Below are 18,039 nucleotides of genomic sequence, written 5' to 3'. Positions count from 1 at the left end.
ACCATCTCTCCGCTGTCCAAATGGACTCCCAGCTGTAACTCCACTACGTAATTTGTTTTACCAAGCCTATAAAACATTTGCATAAACCAACAGTTTAGCCATCTTTTGTGACTACCTTCTGAAAATGCAAATCTTTCCCACCCAAATACAGAAGCCATTTGTTACATTAACAAGTTAAGCTCTGATATTACTCTTCTTTGCAGGCTGCAAAACTCACTGATCCTCAGTTTGTCCTAGACAGGAAAATTAATCCCATTTCTCCAGTAACTCACAGAAAGGGACTTTAATCTCTACTCCACTGAGAGATCTTGGGTTTGGAGGGGATAAATGGTTGCACAAGGGTGACGGTGCCCTGATTTGGCCCTGGAAGGCAGCAAAGGTTTTATCTGACTTGATGTAGGATCCCTGGGGCATTCTTTAACCCACAGGAGAAAAACATGTCAAGCAGACGGGTAACCAGTGCCAAGGCTGGCTGGGCTCCCCAGGCAAAATACAGAGCTACCAGAGTTGAGGGCAAATTCATGAAACGCGCTGAGCTAAAAAGATGGGATTGATAGATATCAAATTGCCACTTTCAGGAGAAATTCGTATATTCATCTGCCTCTTACAGAAAAGGAGCCTACAACAAAACAAGCAGCAAGTCTGTATATGAGGAAAATTTGGCAATTTGCTCCTACAATAAGCCTTGAGGCCTGAAAAGCAAACATAGCTTCATTTAAATGCGCTATCTTGCAAATGGTTACCTTTCCACCCTTTATAATAATGTTCTCAAAAATCAAATAGAATGGGACTATCAGTGACCACAGATTACAGAACAAGGATGTCAGTACTGTCATTCTAGTATTGCTTTCTAGAGGAGGAGATAAAGCTGGCTGAATGAGTTTTTTTATTGCTGTTATTAATTTTTTTGGTGAGATGATTTAAAATCCATTATCACTGGATCAGCCCAAGATCACCTTATCCTTCCAATTTTTCAGTTGGCACATAAAAATTAAAAAAATCAATTATTAGTATGATTTTAAGGAAAACAGATTTCTTACAGAACTTAAACCTTAAAACCTTCTGAAACTGATACTATGGAGTCCTAATTTTGAAAAGCGACAACTGGGCATCACAGAATCACAGAACAGCTGAGGCTGGCAGGGACCTCTGGAGGCCACCTGGTCCAGCCCCCTGCTTGGGCAGGGCCATCCAGAGCACAGGACCACATCCAGGTGGCTTTTGGAGATCTCCAAGGAGGAGAATACACAGCCTCTCTGTGCAGCCTGTGCCAGTGCTCTGTCATCTACACAATAACAAGGTGCTTCCTGGTGTTCAGACAGAGAATCCCTTGTGTTCCAGTTTGTGTGTCTCATGTCCTAGCACCGGGCATCACTGAAAAGAGCCTGGGTCCCTCTTCTTTGCACCCTCCCCGTATTTCACAGAATCACAGAATCACACAGAATTTCTAGGTTGGAAGAGACCTCAAGATCATCGAGTCCAACCTCTGACCTAACAATAACAGTCCCCACTAAACCATATCCCTAAGCTCTACATCTAAACGTCTTTTAAAGACTTCCAGGGATGGTGACTCCACCACTTCCCTGGGCAGCCTGTTCCAATGTCTAACAACCCTTTTGGTAAAGAAGTTCTTCCTAAAAGAAAGAACTTTCCTAAAAGAAAGAACTTCTTTTATTGTACAAATTTTAGGAAATTTGTACACATTGATGAGACCCTCTCTGAGCCTCCTCTTCTCCAGCCAGGCTGAACAGTCCCATCTTCTTCCTGCAAAGAGCTCTATTGATTTTACCCTGGAAGAGTGATGTTGTCGTATTTTTTCCCTTTCCAGTCAGTATATCAGAAACCATAGACTTGAATCTGCATTCTACAATTTATTTGGGGCAGCTACTAAAAGCTCATTTATGTTCTTTTTCAGAGTAGAACTATACTTTAACAATAAAAAGAACAATCAGAATTTTGCATCACTCATTCTCACATTTATCTCCAAAAAGTAACTTCTGAAATGCACACAGAACTGTCACAGAAATTGTTATGTACCACAGAATGGAGATACCCAGTGCTAAATAAATAAGAAGCATATGCTAAAGAATTAGCTGCAGTGGAAGACAAGATAAGGCAAGGATAGGTAGTATTTATCACAAAGAGGTAGTATTTATCACAAAGTAAGACAGCGTTCCTTCCAATTCAACTGCAAATGGGCCAGTCAAGCATGATCCTGTTTGGGGCTAGACAGAAAGGTTAACAGTATGCCAGTACTTGTGCAAGGGATCTGCATAATTTGGGAGTATAAAAAAACACATTTTATCAATTTCCTCACATGACTATACTCCATGTAACTGAGACAATGAATGTCTTCCAATAAATACTTAAGCGTATGTTCAACAAATTGCTTACCATCAAGATATTTCTGGATTTATATTAATTCTAAATTATTCCCATCAGTTTAAAATATTGAGGCTTCTTTGTTCGCTCTATTACCTAGCTAAAATATGACTCTCAGAAGCAACTGCCAGCCTGAAAATCACTACACTGTTGTTCTCCCAAAAGGAAAGGTTGAGTTATTTTAGTTTTGTTTTACAATCTCAATAAATAAAATATAGTAGGCTAGACATTTGTAACAACGTAACTGGATTGCAAATATGCATGAGCATGTTTCTTCTCTCCTTAATTAAGTTCTCATTTCAGACCTGACTTCTTTAGCACAAAACCATCACTAACAAAAGAAGAATTGAATTATTGCTAAGATGTGTATTCATGCAATTAGGAAATTCCTTTTTGGGGCTGGAGAACTTGTTACACACCCGAATTAATGTAAACGCCAGATGATGACAATTAAAAAGCAATGGCACACTTTTCCTGTTCTGCGTAGGGAATTACGAAACAGGAGATCTGCCAAAACAAAGGACTCAGCTGTGACACAGGCATGATATTTTTTTAGGAAGATTTTGTTTACAATACTTAATAACATCAAATAAGGGAGGAATTTTCTATTTTTCTATTAATTATGTCCAATTAAACTTGTTCAGTAAGGCATCATAGTGTTACCAAGGCAGGAATTACCTCAGTAAGAATTCTTGTATTGAAAAAATGATTCTTTATTAGTACTATAAGCAGAAGACCTAATTGCTAGAAACAATGAAAAAAATCAGGTAAATAAGTAGCTTGGGAAAACCTTGTATTTCTTTAAAATCTCTATTAATATCTATTTTTTTTTTTGCAAAACATTTCAAAACTTTTCTCTTGATAATTTTTATTCACAGTTCAGGAGGTACATTTTCAAGGCATTTACTGTAACTAAAACAGACCTTTCTGCATGAAATAAATATGAAACTTTTTTGTATGCTGCTTTTAAGCAAGTGAATTTCTGAGCTCTCTCTTTTCCTAACAGTGCTCTTTGCACCTGGTCTTCTTTACATTTACTGTCCTCCTTCTACTCTGAGCCCCTTCCTATAACATACTTGGTAAGATCATTTTCAAACTCCATGATCATTGTTTCTCAAACAGGAGAACACACTTCTCTGGGATACAAGAATTTTAGAAAAAGCAGGGTCAGCAGTAGCAAAGTTCTCCAAGAACAAGAGAGGCAGCTGTAATCACTGTCTGGAAGGACTGACTGTCCAGAAAGCATCTGACTACCTATAATCATTGCCAGGAGCCCAGAGGAGGAGGAGAGGATGACAGATGAGGTGAGGAGAGGAGACAGATGAGCTCAAAAACAGAGAATAACCTTTTCATAAAGTTTGAGGAAAGTAAACATGATGATTTGGGAGGGCAATGAAAAAACAAACAAACAAAAAAACCTTCTCTGCCACCTGCTTCTTGCCAAAAGGATGCTAGCTGCCTCTAGTGGAGGGAGTTGGTCCCTAGACACTCAGCAACTCTAGTCCTTAAACAGGCTCACGTGGCATCAAATGAAACAGCATCTTAACACATTTACAAGCAGCTTTGATGGGATTTTTGCTTGCACAGAATGAAGGGCTCTGTATCCACAAGCTTCACCTGGACTAATTTTCAACACTGAACAAACTTAAGCATAGAAACAACTTGTACTTACGGAGGTGGTTGCTATTTTTCTTTGTCTCTTACAGAGCTTAATAACAAAGAGGACAACGCAGACAACAGATTTAGCACTTAGATGCCGAGATCACCCTTTAATGCATTTTGTGAATTTTAAAGGCTTTTGGATTCTACCAGAGATGGAGGTTTCTTTTCTGACAGCCATTTTAGAAAACTCTATTGAAGATGGACATGAAATATTCTGAAGAGGAGAGTTCTCCTCTACAATAGAAAGGAAGACAAATGCATTAGAAAACTGAAAAAAGTATTATGAATGTAAACTAATAACTTTATTATTGAGGTTGTTGGGTCATTATTTGATCATTCATTCAAACTCAGCTCCCTCTGTAAAGTTTACACTTTTTTTCTCTAGAAGAGGTCTCATAGTGTTAACTAATGCAACCTTTGTCCTTTCTGAAGAAGAGTTAGTTTTGAAGTGATTGCTAGTAGCTAAGAAAATCCTATCTTATCTGAAGTTAAATTGGATAGTATATTGCCACTATTGCAGTAGCACTAGTGGCACTAGTAAATTGCCATTATTTAGGAAGGTTTACTTACGGAAGAAAAAAAAATTAATAGATTTTATGCTTAGTTCCACCAACACTGGAAGGGCTATCACTTCAAGGGAAGAGAACTGGTGAAAATGCAGTGTGGTTATTATACATGACGTGACAGGATTCAAGAAAATTATTCCCATATTCTTGGACTAAAGCAATTCTTTTTTAAAAGACAATAGGCAGGCAATATGAAGCATCACTTCATCCAGATGCAACAAAAATTCCTTATTTTCCAATGCTTACCTGTCATTTCATCCAAAAATAACTTATTACATACCTGATCTTGGCAAAGCTCTACTCTCTTTGTTTTGCCAAATTTACAGGCACTGATGTAAGTAATAATGTAGGCAAATTCTGTATAATTAAGGTTAACTACAGTTTATCATAATAACAGTGATCACTGCTGTTGTCTACTTCTAGGAGTCACTAGATGAGACTATTTTCAATGTTAAAAAAAAACAAGAAAGCAACTTCTCCCTTGCCCCCAGCTCCATCTCCAAATATAGCCTTATCAAGCAGACAGCAGAAAAACACAGGATTACTGCCTTACCTCAATTTTTTCCCATATGGTTTCATAATTCTCTTGATGTTGTATATCTTGCATGAGTTGATGAATTAAAGCTGATTTATTTGAGGCGGAAGTCTCATTCTCAGTGGGATGAGTGACAGCAGTCCTTTCTGACTTTTCTTCAATGTATTTTTTAATGCAAGATACAGGCATAGAAAGATCTTCATCAGAGAGAATATCACTGAGAGGTCCAGATTCAATACTGTCACCCAAGGAGGATACTATATCACTTGAAGAGCTTGGTGAAATTCTACCTGTTTTTTTGTGCTTTTTTACCTGGTATGTTGGATACATTTCTGAATCTGAGTTCATTTCTGACAGCTCCCAGTCATCAATGTTTTGAATGGTTTCTCTTCTGGGCTTTTGGGGCAGCAGCTTTGTCAAATTTTCTAGTTTTAAAGCCAATACTTCAGTCTGTTTGAGATGTGAAGGAAGTGCTAAATATTCATCAGATCCATACCAGACCTCACCATCTTTACTGTTTGTATGACTATAACTTGGTGATGAGCAGAAACTTTTATTTTTCTTTCTCCTCAGTAAAAGAGGTGATGAGTTGATAAGTTCTGAACCAGCTGAGGAAGCACTCTTTTGGCTATGTGTTGGTGAACTAAAAGGCTCAGTTTTACCTTGTGATTGCCTGCTTGGGTCTCTCTGGTTACAAGAATCTGATGATGCAGAAGTAGAATCTGTTTCTGTCCCCTCAAGAGACTGAGAGTTATGAGAAGCAATCCCATTTTGTAGAGAAGAACGTCCCCTTTTTTTGACTTGTATTGGTGGAGCTGTTTTACACATATGTCCAGATGTTCTGCCAGCTTTCACTTTCTCTGAAGCATCATGAGACTTCTTGTGCTTTGATTTTTCTTTACAGGTGTAGTAAGCAGGTTTCCCTAGACTTACAGGACTGTCCTTAAAGTGATTATTTATTGTGTACTCAAGATTTCTATCACCTATTTTATTTAAGCAATCATATGACTGACTAACTGCAGATGGACTGTTAGTGTAGGGTGACTGTAAAGCTAGGCAAAGCTTGGACCTATCTGGTGGATCTAACAATGAGGGTGTACTTCTACTCATTTCATTCTTTACTATCTGAGAGATTTGCCTTTTAAAATCATTGGTTTCCATATAATCCTTAAACACATCATCTTTCAGAAATAGACCTCTTTTTGGCAATGTAGGCTGTGTAGGGGAATCTTCATTATAGTTAAAGCAGTCTCTTATGGACCTTTTAGGAGTTGAGTTTTCACAGTGAGGATGTTTGATTTTTTCACCAATGAGCTGAGGAAGATTGCATTCTGGTTTCTTTGATGTGGAAACTGTTTTGCTGTCAGTTGATGAGACACCATCTTCAGAGCAAGGGCCTTTAGGAACAGAGGAATTTGCAGGAGGACATGATAGTGAAAGCTCTTGGGGTGCTTTCCTCTCTTTGCTTTCATCTTCATCTTCTGCCAAAAGAGATAAATGGGTTTCTTTCTCATTTAATGCCTCATTACACTGGGGAGCAATGGAATCAGTTGCTACTGCAAGTAAACCCACACTTCTGATAAGTCCTGGAAAGTCCTTATCCATCTCGCTGTAGTTCCAGGATTCAAACGATTTTGCTTTACCTTGGCTGGAGGTCATATCATCCAGAGCACCAAGCAAATCCTCACTTGGACTGTAGTCAGATAGTTCAAATGCAGTAATACCACAATCCAGTGACAAGTAATTTTGAGAACATTTGATAGTTAGCTGTCCAGAATCATCAACTTCAGTTAAAGAGTCAAGACGATCCTGAAATAGACAAAGAAATAGTACCATTTAGAAATTTTATTTTCATATATAACACACACAAGGTAATGAACTATCAACTTCTGTGTTTCACTACCTAACAGCTAGAAAAGCAGTCATCACTGAACTGCCAATAAACTGAAAGCAGACTTAAAGACAAAAAAGCCAACATTAGCTCAGGTGGTTACAATGACTATTTAAAAATATAATAAAAGGCAGAAACTCATGTTTTAGTATTCTAACTTTAGGTGCCTAAATCAGTATGCTGGTCTGTATTCCCAAGTTTGGTCTTCATAACAAATATTTTTCAAGCAAACTCTTGCCTAAAGAAGATGTAATTACCCCACAATCTCACGATAAACCACTGGGACTATGGTCTGAACAAGAACAGTCTTAAAAAAGAAGGCTATTTTTTGCCGTCTTCTACAAACATGTAAAATTTGAGCCCTGTACTCTGTCCACCCCATTTGTATTAGTTAAAGTAAACATGCAAAAAATTCCTCTAGTTAAAAATATTATTATAGAAGAGAGATTAGAAAAATATTTATCAACCTAAACCTTGGACTTTGAAAAATATCTTTTATTTAGCATATTCTAACCAAATGTAGAACCTATGCCACAAACAGTAGTACCAGTAGTCCAGAATTAAAAGGAGAAGTTTCTATAAAACTGTCAATTTTGTATTTTGGAGCTGCATTTATTAAGGAACATAATGAATAAAAAATTATCAGTATTACAGCTGCTTTTTTCCTCTAATCTCAAGAAAAGATTAGAAACTGTAAAGCCATATGTAAATCAAAACCCTTTCCAAGGCCCTAGGGGCCTTCATTTCTCCTGAGTAATGAGCTCCATTCCCTCATCTCTTAAAACAGTGTTTATTAACATTAATAAAATTTACAATCAGATGCATTAAACCATCTTGCTCGGTCATTTCCTAGGCAGCCTCTTAAATGGGTACTTCAGAGGAGCGTTATTTAACACCAGTATTAACATTATTTTTATTTCAGGAAAATAATATATTTAATTATTTACACAACTACCAATAGGAATGCCTTACTTCAAAAAATCTGCCTGTTCACACATAGCGATATTGTAAAATTCTGTAAATACTTTAAAATACCATTAAAAAAAAAAAAAAGCTGTAAAACTCTTTGGGTTGTATTTCCAACACCTTCTTGTATTCTTGTATTTATATTTAAACCAGCACAATTCTGCATTTTTTGACTCTTTCAAATAAGCTAAATTGATTTGTAAGGTTGTTTCTACTCTGAATTTACCATCTGTTAGAGAACATTAGGATTCATTGTATATTATATTATATATTAAGCTTATACTGGTCCTTTCCATATTTCCTCTCTTTATCAGTTGTGGAATAAAGCTCACAGGTTAGGTTAAGCTAGACAGAACTCAGGCTGCACAGACCTAGTTTTTCTTTCCTTCTTATCTACCTTTGGGTAAGTCCTAAAGGAGAAAAACATCCTTCAAAATATTAACTCTGAAGTTCTTATTTTAAAAGTTATTTAAGTATATCCATCATGGCTGGCTGCCTCACTGGTTCCTATTCTATTTCCTCCAAGCCACGAAACCTTGCGTGCCTCTTCCTGCAGCACCCAATTCTGTATGGCACTGCTGAGATAGCCAAAAGCACACTTACTATCTGCCCAGCTAATTACTTGGGTTCCTAAGCAAGACAGTACAGCCCGTGCTACATACTTCCACACTTTGGTAGCTGCTTTACAAGTATTATCCCTGTTGATTACGTTGAAGCTAGCTTGTGCCCATTTGTGCTTGTCACAGCTACAGTGTAAACAAAGCCCCAGCAGGACTGCTGCCTGCCCGAATGACTGGCTACGGGCTCCATGAACCGAGGGAGCAGTGAATACCAACTAGATGTGATTGTCTTAGTGAGCACGAAAGAAACCTTGGCAAGTCACTTCCATGGAACTCCTCTGTTAATGTTGGCAGTCAGAGCCACGCTGAAGACAGCTGACTTACGGAGCGAGCCAAACATTTTGTGAAATGGCAGGTTTGTGGACTACAGAAAAGCATAACATTTGCTCTACTGGATTGGATCACATTTCCATCTAGCCCAGTATCCTGTGTCTGCAGCAGTTCCAGACATTTTCTGCTGAGCTGAGAGATATGGGTGTGCCTATATGACCCTTCCACGTATCTACCTGCACCCCAGCTGCTGCCAATGAGTAGTATAAGGATTTTCTTTTCCAGAGAATATCATTTTCTTATCTTTTCTTAGTTTTTACATTTATTTTTGAGCACATCTACACTTTCCATCTCTAAGTGTCCTAAGGCAGTAAATTCCAAAATAAAAGTCTTCGCTTTGTGTGAAAATATACTTCTATTAACTACAAACCTGGAAACTTCCAGGTCTTCTAGGAGAAAAAATAAGCTTTCATTCCCTGTTCATATTCCCCAAGAACTGAAAAGTAGGAAAATGTTTTTGTAAGGAAGTGTTGTTTGTATGGGCAAAGGTTTCTAGTTTTGCTCAAGCAGTTTCACTATCCACATATGCCTGAAAATGCCTAATAGATATGCTACTTGTATCGTGAGGCAATTGGTCCTACAACGTAGTCCTAGCTGGGGAAGGATACAGGGGAAACACAATAAATAAATAAATAATGGAGGTAAATGACAGCAGATACAATTTTCTCTACATTATCTTGTATTTATATATTTCAGTCAAAGAAAGCCACTACTATTATACCTGATGAAAAGCTTGAATGAATACCAGCAGGTTAAAACCTACAGAGCAGTTTTTGTGAACCTATACAAGCATTAGAATAGAAACTTCATATTAATATTGTGCCCCTGCTATTGCTAACCATTAATTTTACTACATATTTTTTATGCCTTAGTTGGGAGTAATTAAAGAATTGTGATAGGATGTATTGTCTTTTTTATTACCATATAAGCCTATCTGGCAACATTTTTTTCCCCCAATGAAAAATAATCCAACCTTCACAAGTCAGTCCTCCCCTTTTTGGGAGGGATGCTTTTTATAGCAGGTATAATCAGATCCATATGGGACATTCTCTCTTTTTTTTTTTTTTCTTTGGTATCTGGATCATGGACCATGCTCATGCCATAAAATAATGACTGCACCCTAATTCACCACTCCAGATGTTCCAACAAGCATGGATTTCCTTCAGACTTGCCAGAGAAGGTTTACGAACAACAGCAAAGCAGAAACTGAATCTGAAGCACCAGGTATGTATACATCAGGAAGAGGGGGTGCGGAAGGTGGGCCTGGGCATATCTAAGTATTGATTTCAGGACCACCCACTCTGGTGTAGCAAAAGCACATATAAAACTCATCAGGGAGTAGAAACATACGTATGTTCTCTTTAAACTTGGGAGATCTGAAATGAAAGACATCTTTAGGGGACTTATGACTACCTCTGTAACACAGGTCACAGAATCTGACTGCACTGATCTAGATGTCTCTTTCTGTAAATGCTTTTAATCCTAACAGAAGCATTTTATCCTAATCTTAGGACTTTCAGTGAATGAAAAATCCTCTAAATGCTGAGGTATTTTCTGTTAACCACTAATTATCCCCACTATTAAAAATGTGCATCTTCTTTCACTTTTAAAAATTGGGCCAGCAGTGTTCCTCTAATTAAACTAATTCAGTAATAATGTGTTCAAAGGAAAACGTACTTTAGCTAAATGAATCCAGACTTAGAAACCATTTACATGTGTGTGGATTCAACATTCCATTAGAGGGAAAAAAGCATGATGCATGCATAATTGTTTCAGGCAAAATGTATGATTGTTTAGAAACATATTGCAGAACAACCACTCAAACAAATAAAAGTCCATGTCCTCAGCTTTAAAGCAGTATTGACCCCGCCTGACAAGTTTTGGAAAACATTGTACAAGTCTCTGTATGTAAGAAGGGAAACGCCCAAGCTTTTCATTAAAGAATTCATTGCATGTAAAAACTGGGTTTTAAATTGGATGTGAACCTTCAATTCAGGAGTGAACAGACCATGGACTTTGGACGAGATGCCCCTCTGTAAACGTTTTCATTCCTTTATGAAAAATATTTCAACCAGGAGATAACACTGTTTGCCATTAACATAATATTTCTGAAAGCGGCCTTATACTGGTACTTCCTTTAACTTGGTTCAGTGAGAACAGATATCAACTGAAGATAGTGAAGACATGCTCTTACAAAATTAGTACCAAATACCTAGATGTCAAGTCAGCCATCCTTAAAATTGTCATCCTAGCAGTTTTAAATGCACAACAGGGACAAGCTGCTTCAAATACAGATGAAATTCTCAAAAATGCTGAATTTAGTTACTGTACCTCCTTTGTCTCCTCAGAAAATGCTTGCAGAATATCAGTCTGCCTGGTGTAGTTTCCATTGGCGTCTTGTAGCCCCTGAAGGATACGCTCTCTCAGAACCAGAACAGAAACACGTAGCTGGTGCCAGAGTAGTTGCACTGTATGGATATCGACTATCACATTGACAGAATAAGAGAGAAGCTTCAGGGAAAACTCAGTCTCTAGTAGAGCATGAATTTGTTCAACGTGATCAGATATATCTTCACAAATATCCTGTAATAGAAAAATAAAGTAGGTATTAAGCTACAGGCATAGTCCTTCCCTGGATCAGCTCTACTTGTCAACCACTTTTTATTAAATGCAAAATAGCTTATTTCAGAGAGGAAAGGTAATGCAATTAATACACCCAGCATTCCCTCTTTTTTCCCAGCAGCTGTCCTGTTTGACTCAGTAAGCACGGCATACAGAGTACGGGAGGATGGCACAACAAGACCACATGAATCAGAAGCAGAAAAAGAACACTGTAAAGTGACATCCTAGAAGACAAGCAAGAGGAGTGAAAGTGGTAAGATTGCCACAACCAGCCTCTCTCTCCCTTTTGTTTTTTTTCACTCCTCCAGTTAAAATGTAAAGAATTTGACCTGTGCCTCCATCAACGAAATTATTTTGGACAGAATTTCCCTTTAAAACCAGCCTCCATAGCCAAGTAGGGCAAAAGTCTGGAATGGACTCAATGGGGATAAGCTATTTCTGATAGCTGCAATGAGAGCTCACTAACTTTTGCATAGATTTGTTCTGGAGTCAGAACTGAGCAGAAGAAATGGGCAGAGGAGGTGAAAGGCAGAGAGGACAGAAGCTGTGAACAGTTGTGTCGAGAAAGCAGAAAGAAAATTTAAGTTACAAGGTTATAAAATAAAGATTTGGATGGGACTGTATCCTCCAAATTTAACAGTTAAGGTCCCAGATTTCCAAACTGTGCTGCGTACAGTGTAAAATCTTTACAGCCACAGTCTGCTCTTAATTGTGAAAGGATAAATTCAACTAATACAAGACTTTAAAGAATATTTAGGTAGACACTCCTGAGTGACCAACACTATAACAATTCAGTTGGAAAGCTGTGTAAAAAGCATGCTATAAGCAAGTAAGGAAACATAATTAAAATAGTAAAAAACATAGTACAAGAGACCAGTAAAAGATAGCATATACATACATAACACCAATAGTAATTAAGAATAAGTGATATCATTTTGATCCATTTCAAATTTGTTTTCCATCAAAACAATACTATCAAAAAATTACAATAAAAGTTTGTGTTTCTGATGATACTCATCATTTTGTACAGCATGAGAGTAACAAGATATTCAGTGAAGCCAATTCCTTCTAAGTTAATAATACAGTACAGTAATTTTTATCAGCTCAGATCTGACATCTTCAGTCTGAAAGTAAAGCCAAATTATTGAACGTGCAGTTGTTTGTACGTAAATTAAACTAAAATCAAATTTGAAGTTAGTATTAAGAAATAAATTTAATACAACAAATTGGAGATTATTAGCCCCAAAGAAACTATTATGTTTGAGTAATATGAGCATTTTAATATCAGCATTTAACTCATTTTAATAAAGCCCTGACAGTTACATCAAGTCTCTTGCAGGAGTAGCTCCCAGAAATGCCAGAGGAGAGCCCAGAAACACTGGAGTTTCAATGAGCAGAGTTAAAACTCTGCTCATTTAGGGGTGCCTTGAGAAGGAGCCATTATCTCCTTCTTCAGTCACGACCAAGTGGTCATAACAACCAGCTGCTGTATTTTGAATACCAGCTGCTGTATTTGCAAGTACAAAGTGCACAGCTTCACCCGGCAATGCTCAGGGCTCCAAGTGCTTACAGCTTCAAATAGTCACACACCACCAGGTAGGCAAATTGACTTGAGAGTTACCAGATCAGTGCACTAAACCTATTCTACAAACACACAGACACAGCTAAAACTCTCAGTAAAACCTTCTCCAAACTTTCTAAAAGATTATTATACATTTATTGAACCACAACTGTAACATTACTGGAAAATACAGCTCTATTACTATGTTGTTTCAAATATTTTAAAGAACATTGTAAGCAATTTAGTTTGACTGAATTTGCATTCAATTCCCTAATGATGTTCATGTCTTTTCCTTCTGGTCATAAAGCAGTTTAATTTCCAGTTTCAGTGACAGGATGCTGCACAATAGCTAAGTTTATAAATTAGACTCAATTTGTATAAATGTATTTCATATATCTTCAGCTGGACTACTCATGTGGTTATGCCAACCTGCAAAATAAGTTGTCATTATCTTCTAAAGCTCATAGCCATGTGCTGAATTCAACTTCCAGCAGGATTCTCAAAGAGTTTTAACATGGAGGTCCTCTAACAAGGAGCAAGTATCTCCTGCCAATTGTCAAATAATGTACAAAAAATATTGACTAATGAATCTAGGTAATACTGTGAATCAAGAGTTCAGTGCCATACTTCAAACTAGTTTTCCCAAGAGTTGCTGTTACTGTAGCTTCAACAGCATCTCAAGTTTCAGAAGCAGACAAACTTCCCACAGCAACACAGAAAAAGTTGTCCCAAAATGGAAATGCCAACACCACTGAAGGCGTGAAAGAAGCATAAATTCAAGGGCATATTCTGTTAATTTTTACACAGCTTGTTATAAATTGCACATTTGCCTCAACAATCAAACTCCAAAGTACTTTACAGCCCACTAAGAACATTACAGCAGCCAAATCCTTTATGTACTAACAAGATAATTAACCTGTCATGACAGGTTCAGTAACACGGAGAACCTAAGGCTGGAGTCGTTGATATCCAAGTAGAGGTCACGTACTCTGGCAGAAGTCTATAATGCAGAGCATGATCTTAAAATGTAAGACTACCATCTCAGTCACAGTGAAACAAAGTGCCAGCTCTTTAAAGGATTTAGGACGCTATTTTCTGAGCGGCTGGATAAGCCCAGAAGGAAATCAAGTCCCTGCACAACTTTTCTAAACCCATTTGAGCTCCATTTTGCAACTTTTCCCTCCCAGCCCTGGAATTAGCACAGTACTGAACTTCTGTCACTGTAGCCTTGTCTTTACTTTCATGGGAGAATATAAAGGACATTTTCCTTTCCTGACAAATACATTGACATGACACGTTTTCTACCTTGTGTTTGTTTTTTTTTTTTTTTTTCTTTTCTTTCTATTAGATGAAAATCTGATCGAACAAGTCAGGAAGTTTGACTTAATTTGCAGCAGGGCCAGGCATCAATTTAAAGGGATTTAACTCCCCTATTAATAGCTCCAGATACTCAATGTCCAGAAGTCCTGGACAAATATCTACAATGCATGCACAAGTCAAATATGTCCAGGTCACATTGCCCATTTTGTATTTGCTGTGCAGTCCACCTGCACACACACTCCAAGTCTGAAGACTAGCAAGAACTGCCTGGATTGACCGCACGCTTACAGATGGGCAGCATCAATACAACAGTCTTACTGAACACATTAACCCCTTGTGTGACAGCTACTGGTAGACCTGCAGCCCCTGCACACACAGTACTTGGCCATATACTTGGCCAGACTATTAGGCATTTCTGGAATAGAATCTCAGGAGCCATAATTTCCAGTTCCCACATCACACCACATTTTTTTTGTGAGTGACCCTTCAGTTTCAGATGAATCTGTGGCCATTTTCACATGAACTGGATTTCATTTCACTGGAGACCGGGTTCTTGGATAAAATGGATGAAAACTGGGTCTGGAACTCCATCTTGCACAAGATCTGGAAAATTAGTCTCCTGTTGCTATCCCCCTTTCCGTGTTTTGTAACTGTCATATAATGACGGAAGGTGAAGGCTGAACAAAGGACAGAGGAATAGTTATATAAGGCTCACATCAGCCCTTTGTCAATAGAAAATGATTATGAAAAATGATGACTTCTGCCATACTGCTACTGCTACTTAGTCCTTACTGCTTACTGCTACTTAGTCCTTAGCAGAAAAGTATTAGTAAGTCTGCAGCTTATTTACGTGCCTTTTCTTTATACTTGCCTGGCAAAAAATAGCATATTGCACAGAAACAATCTCAAATCTAGTTGGTAATACCTAGTACACTTTCTTACTACTGTATGTGGTATTTAGATTTGCATGTAATTCAGAAAAATGTAATCTAGCACAGCTATGAATTGAATATTTTTCTTTAATAGTGAATGTAGTTTAAATACTGAATGGAAATGTCACCAGTAATTCCACTAAGAGCAGAAGTAAGTCATTTGCTTTCAAGAGAATTCAAGGGCAGTGTCTTTCCTGTTAAAACTGCAGGAGGAAAGATGTTTTCAGACTTTATTCAAGCCTTGTGTTCAACAGTGGCACTTTTGAAAAGTAGAGATGCTCATGGCAGGAATTTTTTTAAGATGAGTAAGAAGCCAGTGCAACTTACTAAAACTGTGGGGGAAAAACAATGCTTCAGAGAAATTCTGACTGTGATAAAGAAAAATCTTGCAACAGATGGTAAACTTGAAAATAAAAATGAAAGGTTATTAGAAGTCCTTTGTCTCAAACAACTGGTATACAACTATTACAGACCACACTGCTCATTCATTGCCAAGGGACATCCTTTTCAGATACTGTTAGTTCAGTTTTGCAGTGATGGTGTTCTGCTATAATTTTTTGCACAGCAAAAGGTGCTTCATCCCCTCCACACCTTACACCCAGTTAGCTGCACAAGTCTGTATCAGACTGAATGCAACGGTGGCCTCATACTGTCACGGACACTCACCTGTACATAAGCGATAATGTACCTGTTGTAAGTCCCTGATTTGATTGAGGCTCAAAATTAAGACCTGGTACAATGTGGCCTTATTGTCCTCATTCTTTCTAACTCCTTGTAGGTGATTTAGCATTTAAAATAATAATAATAATAATTGTCATGTGTCCTTATTACACTTTGTATTTACAAACAAAGAAGAGCAGTTTCATAAGACACTACTGAAATGCTGTAAAGATTGCCAGTGGCTATTACCAGAAGTGGTAGATAGATAAAATAAACCATATACTTCTAAGTAAAAAAAGTTTTATCTGCTAGCATCTCTCTCTAAATACACATAGCTCTACATCAAGTGCAGTGATACATAGCCTACAAATAAAAGCATAGAAATTCTTATCTATTTTATCAATAGGTAGTTTTATTTTAAGAGCTGTTATAGCCTGAATTTTAGAAATCACTATTTCCAAAAGGACTTTTTGCAATCATTGATCTCAAACATCCACTCAGTATTTTTATTTCTGCACTACATCAGAGTGGTGTTACAGTAAAAGTTTTGTCATCCTTCGTGAACTATCCTGTAGCATGGACTGTGGAATTTCTTATGCTACAGGGGCTGCATCCATTTGGCTGCCAACTGCCCACTTCACTCAGTCTTCCAGACAGCTGATCATGGAACTTGCAGCTGTTGAATCCATCAGCTAGCTCATAGCTCTCCACGTCAACTAAAATAGCCTCAACTGCAAACATTGCAGTAGACAAAGAAAAAGTGCATAAACAAACCCTCCAGAGTTGATGAAAGCTAAGCTTTGATGTTAACTGGGAAAAAAAAATTCTCTGCTCTTCAAGAAATTTTGTTACAACACACATGAAACTACAGAAAGATGAAAGATTACAAATATGTTGCTTTAGAGTTAATATCAGCAACAGAGAACCTATGCACACAATTTCTTCCCTTTGATCTCACAGTAAGACCTCAGTAGAAAAAACAGATTGCCATTCAGTCTTACAACTACTGTACATACAGAACAAAAATTATGATTTAAGAAAATGTCTATTTACTTGGTCTTTCCTTTTAAGTTCATTTTAATTCCTCGAAAGACAATTTCTGATCAGAATGTACAAATGTTTTCCTTCAGAAAAAAAAATAAATCTGCCAAAGAATTTTTACATTTCTTTTTTTAATGTACTTGCAAATTATGAATTAAACTCACTCTGCAGGATTTTATATGCATATATAAAGAACACAAAAGAGTTTTCATGGCTAAACAAATAGAATTTATAGCTTTCAGTAAGTTATTTTTCCTTTAAAATATACTCTTTTCACAACAAGAAAGTTTTTTTCATGTCTACCTGCTTATACGTCCAAGTGGTTTTCTAATAAGTATAAAATTGTTTTCTTCTAATTTGCTTTATTATTGAAACCTTAAGAGCAAACATGATTTGGACTTTTTTGCAGATGTTTTTAAGTATATGATTAAATCAAAGGAAATAGCCGTGCATGACAAATCCAGAGTTTGACCAAGCAAAAACAACTGCCACTCTAGACCCACTGCAAGTTCTAAGCCAGATAGTTGAAGTTCTTAAGCATGGTAGCTGGTGTCACTGCAGCATTCAGGGGCTAGGGGAAATGAATACAATTTACTGGGTGAAGAATGCAAGAGCTACCAGGGGGCTCCAAGATCACTAGATCATTGACCGTGCCTCTGGCAGCTTGAAAACATAGTGGTCCTCAAAGTAAGTTTCTTCACTCTCATAATTTATCTACTACTGAAAGTAACTTTCTCTGGTGTGCCTTTTTTTTTTTTTCTGACATTATTCTCTTTCCCATTTGTCTTTTACTTTACTGTCATAATAAGTGAGAGACAATTTCATCATTTCAAAATTCCAGTAAGTAGTATAATTTTAGCAAAAGTACTTTTGCTAAAATTCTCAAACTTGCTGAAATATGGCAAAGCTAATAGTTTGGAAGATGTCTTTTCATTGCAGAAAAATCTTGTG

General features: G+C 37.3%; 1 protein-coding gene across 3 annotated transcripts in view; it reads right to left on the bottom strand.

Annotated features, from left to right (window-relative positions):
• AKAP6 (A-kinase anchoring protein 6) overlaps positions 1 to 18,039 on the bottom strand; it is a 269,691-nt gene that overhangs the window by 173,060 nt on the left and 78,592 nt on the right. For all 3 annotated transcript variants that reach the window (XM_032187818.1, XM_032187820.1, XM_032187819.1), the window contains exons 3-4: positions 11,284 to 11,535; positions 5,164 to 6,954 (exon numbers count right to left, since the gene is read on the bottom strand). In XM_032187818.1, coding sequence (XP_032043709.1) covers positions 5,164 to 6,954; positions 11,284 to 11,535 — 2,043 coding nt within the window. The remainder of the gene's footprint in view (positions 1 to 5,163; positions 6,955 to 11,283; positions 11,536 to 18,039) is intronic.

The sequence above is a fragment of the Aythya fuligula genome, chromosome 5, assembly GCF_009819795.1.
Source record: "Aythya fuligula isolate bAytFul2 chromosome 5, bAytFul2.pri, whole genome shotgun sequence".
In the NCBI taxonomy this organism is placed as follows: domain Eukaryota; kingdom Metazoa; phylum Chordata; class Aves; order Anseriformes; family Anatidae; genus Aythya; species Aythya fuligula.
The sequence above is the reverse complement of the archived record's forward strand: the minus strand, read 5'-3'. Positions and strand labels throughout refer to the sequence as shown.